This window comes from Acinonyx jubatus, chromosome A2, assembly GCF_027475565.1.
Source record: "Acinonyx jubatus isolate Ajub_Pintada_27869175 chromosome A2, VMU_Ajub_asm_v1.0, whole genome shotgun sequence".
NCBI lineage: Eukaryota > Metazoa > Chordata > Mammalia > Carnivora > Felidae > Acinonyx > Acinonyx jubatus.
The window spans coordinates 155,013,081-155,017,358 of NC_069383.1; the positions used below are offsets into that span (position 1 = coordinate 155,013,081).

Here is a 4,278-nt window from a genome sequence, read left to right on the forward strand (position 1 = left end):
TTGAAGGGGAACCAGCAACGAGGCCACCTATTTCTTTGAAATTGCCGGACGCGATCTCTGATCATTTTCCTGCTCATTCCCCTTCCCATACATGCTTCCTGTTTTGGACTCAAATAGCTCCAAATAGTATCATCCTCGGGGCCTTAGCTGAGGCCATTCCCTCTACCATCACACACTTCCCCACACAGGCTCTGGGCTCCTGCCTTCCTTCCCTGCAGGTCTCTGATCAAATGTCACCTTGTTTACTGGTCTTGACCAAACACTGATTACAAAATAGCACTCATATCCACGCTCTCCTTTATATCTGCTTTTGTCTCTTCATAGCACTTGACACCCTGTGATGTCTTATTAATATTTGTATTTGATTCTATTCATTCTCCATCACTAGATTATAGTGGCTTTTGGTTTTCAGTATCCCATGCTCATGGCCTAGACAATGCCTGGGACATGCTTGACCCTCAGTACATATTCCTCCAATGCAGGAAAGATATTCTTAGTAAAACAGTAAAATACATGACCTATTCTGGGGAGTGTGGAGAGAAATGAAATGAAATGAAACAGGAGGGAATCTCTTCAAAAGGACAATCCTTTGGGGACAAAAGGGACAAGATACCGAAATGAACTTCTTGACTGCACAATATAAATGGTAGCATTTCAACTATGTGGGTAAACTGTTCATGTGAAAATTAATGATGTCCTTTGCCTCTTTCTGGCGGTCAGTGCAACCTCATGGAACCAGGAAATATTACACGGATATCAAAATTTCTTCTCCTGGGATTTTCAGAGAGACCAGAAGTGCAGCCCCTCATATTTGGGCTTTTCCTCTCCATGTACCTGATCACTGTGTTTGGCAACCTGCTCATCCTCCTGGCCGTCAGCTCTGACTCATGCCTCCACACCCCCATGTACTTCTTCCTGGCCAACGTGTCCTTTGTAGACATCTGCTTCATCTCCACTACCGTCCCGAAGATGCTCTGGAACATCCAGACCCAGAGCAAAGTCATAACCTATGAGGACTGTATCACACAAATGAACTTTTTCATAACCTTTGCAGGGATGGATGACTTTCTTCTGGCTGTGATGGCCTATGACAGGTTTGTGGCCATCTGTCACCCCCTGCACTACACGGTCATCATGAACCCCCGGCTCTGTGGGCTGCTGGTCCTGGTGTCCTGGATGACGAGTGTCCTGTATTCCTTGGTACACACCTTAATGGTGTTGCAGCTGTCCTTCTGTACAGAAGTAGTGATCCCCCACTTTTTCTGTGAACTCAATCAGATGATCCAACTTGCCTCTTCTGACACCTTTCTTAATAACGTGGTGATGTACCTTGCAGCTATGCTGCTGGGTGGTGGTCTGCTTGTCTGGATCCTTTACTCTTATTCTAAGATAGTTTCTTCCATACGTGGGATCTCATCAGCTCCGGGCAAGTATAAAGCATTTTCCACCTGTGCGTCTCACCTATCGGTTGTCTCCTTATTTTATTGTACGAGCCTAGGAGTGTACCTCAGCTCTGCTGCTACCCAGAGCTCACTCTCAAGTGCCACAGCCTCGGTGATGTACACGGTGGTCACGCCCATGCTGAACCCCTTCATCTACAGCCTGAGGAACAGAGACATAAAGAGGGCTCTGAAAAGAATCCTTGGGATCCAGTGATATAAGAACTAATCATCCAAAGGCTGAAGACATGCCCATGATTGAAGGGCTCAAATCCTCAGAGCCAGGAACTGCCAATCTTTGATCAGACTGTGGAAGTAGAATCTACTCCTTCTATTTCTTTCTTGGCATTTCCATTTGTTTGATCAACTTCTGTCTACATTTAAGGAACTCACTTCATTAAGCTTCTGCTGTGGCTGAAATACAGACGGTTTCTCCTTTGTCTATTTTCAGATGTCCCCAAAGTTTACCCCAACCTTGGGTCACGAATGCCTGAAATTTCTGTATCTCACATGGGACTAGTTGGATTTCTTAAAATTAATTACATCTCAAATGACTTATACCATGCCAGGTAAATTTCCCCTAGATTTCCTGAGATCATTATCATGAATTATACGCTTCATACGGAATAAAGCTACACTTGATCAGTAAGCCATTTCCATCATTTTACTGTCAAGGCGAATACAAAAGCACAGTTTCCACCTTGAGTCTGTCAGTCTTTTCCTTCACTTCCTTTAGGACTCCACCTGATGATGTGGACTCTAACATTGTTCCATTCAAGCCTCAGGCTATTGACACCCCGCTCTGGCTAGGAATGCCCAAGCACTCACCTGCACCCATGTGCTTTCCACACTCCCACAGACCTTTCCCTGACCACAGCCTATGCTGTGGCTGTACCAGCCCTTGGGTTCTTATTGTGATTGCAGGACACACGTCAGCAACATCTATCAGAACTCTAATAACCCCAGGTTTTTTACTCATGTATGCCAGAGGGCACATGGGATGGTCAAAAGCCATTCTGGGAGGTGTCAGAAGGGGAGAGAGAGTCAAGAGGAAGAGAGAGAGAGAGGAAGCTGTTGAGGGATCTGGGTTTCTCAAAGACCACGGCCAGGGTGGGTAGCTGGTGTTGGGTTCACACGTTCTTGGAGAATTGTACTGAGTAGAATGTGTGGGCTGAAGGGGAAAAGCTGATTCACTCATGTGTCAGTCTCTAGTTTATAAAGGGCTTTCTGAAGAGGTACTTCGTGACTGGGGGTAGCCGAGGGCTTATCTGGTGATTGTGGAACACATCTGATGATATGTTTATTCAACATGGTTGTGCTCGAAACGGACCCCGAGGAAAATACATCATTTCAGTCCCTTGCGCTAAACATGCCCTTATGCTTTGTCAGCGGTCTCTTGGTTTTATTCTGTTATTCAGCTCAGGGTCCAGAAACCCTACCATAGTCACTGGGAAAACCTGATTAGCTAATATAGATCTCCCAGTGGAGTGTACTTAGAAAAGCAAATTTGAATAAACAGTTCGACCTGATATGTTCTTCCTATCGGCCTGACCATAAATAGGAGGAAGCAAACTTTCGAAACACTCATTTCGTTACACACAAAATATATCTCTCATTTTTTAAAAAAAAATCACAGTTCATGCTTTGCACCTATTTATTAAAGCATGGAAGATGGTGTTCACCACTGAGGGAGTTTGTTCATCGAGGCGCAGGATTGCGTAGTGTCTTCAACTTTTATCACTGAATTATCTTCCTGTTTCTGCTTGAAAACTTCTAATGCGATCCGCTCATATGATTCTTTCCGATGTTACACGAAATAGCTTCCTTTTCCTGATATATGTCACAAGTCCCATGGGATGGCGAATGCACAGTATCAGCACCATCTATATACTACGTCCTTTCTGCTCTGAAATCTCTTCCACCTGCTTCACCAGAGGACGCTTCACCCAAGAACTGCATGTCTTGCCAGTCATGTGGGTCAGGGTCCCCAGTTCTTCTGTACAAATGGGCATGTCCTTCAGAGTCTCCAGGCTGAGGAGTAGCCCTGTTCAATATGCTGCATAAATCCTTCTTTGCTCTAAAAAAAAATAATAACATGTGAAAGGGCCTGGAGATTAGGATGTGGGCATATATGATGGTGCCTTATTCTCCTTACTGTAAAGGCCTTTTCATCAGGGTACTATTTTGGTCACTTATAAAAGCAATAAACACAGATTTCTCACAGCCTGAAGAATGAGCGAATACACGATCCTTTCACAATTACAGGCACGCAAGGACAAGATTTGGTGCAGAAGCCTTCACGCTACCTACACTTATCTCTAACACAGGATCATCTTCTTGCTAATCAAACAGTGGTCCGTAGACTCAGACCTGCACTTCAGCATCACCCAGGAGCTTGGAGAAACGCAGAATCGCTAAAATTTTGCACTTGTAGTGGGATCCGTGTGGATTCACAGGCACAGTGAAGTTGGAGACATGCTGGTCTAGCTGGGATTCTCACCGTTTATGGTGGACATTGGTGGCAGGATAACAGTATTTTGGGGGTGCTTTCCTGGGGACTGTAGGTGTTTGGCATGTTCCCTTCAGATTTTGACAGACGTCCCAGGGGAAAATTCATTTCTGGCTGAGAACCACGGCCCCAAGTTTGAGAACCGGAAGCATCCTGACAGAATCAAACTCAAGGGACACCACATACTCAGATATTAAATTTGGACAGATGACTAGACATCACCAAGCACCATTTATACATCGTAAAATGTAGTTCATAATCTCAGGGATAAGATTTTATAAAGATTAAATCCAAACTCCTTGTGAGATGTTAAGCTCACATTGTAGTACA

General features: G+C 44.6%; 1 protein-coding gene across 1 annotated transcript; it reads left to right on the forward strand.

Moving 5' to 3' along the window:
* Positions 1-720: 720 nt before the first annotated feature.
* Positions 721-2,075, forward strand: LOC113597374 (olfactory receptor 7A17-like). Its single transcript, XM_053219726.1, has one exon. It carries the CDS (start codon positions 730-732, stop codon positions 1,654-1,656), a length of 927 nt encoding a protein of 308 aa, XP_053075701.1. The 5' UTR covers positions 721-729; the 3' UTR covers positions 1,657-2,075.
* Positions 2,076-4,278: the final 2,203 nt, after the last annotated feature.

What these genes read in the sequence shown, in the direction of transcription:
- LOC113597374 (XM_053219726.1), top strand. Translation starts at nt 730, where the DNA reads ATGGAACCAGGAAATATTACACGGATATCAAAATTTCTTCTCCTGGGA.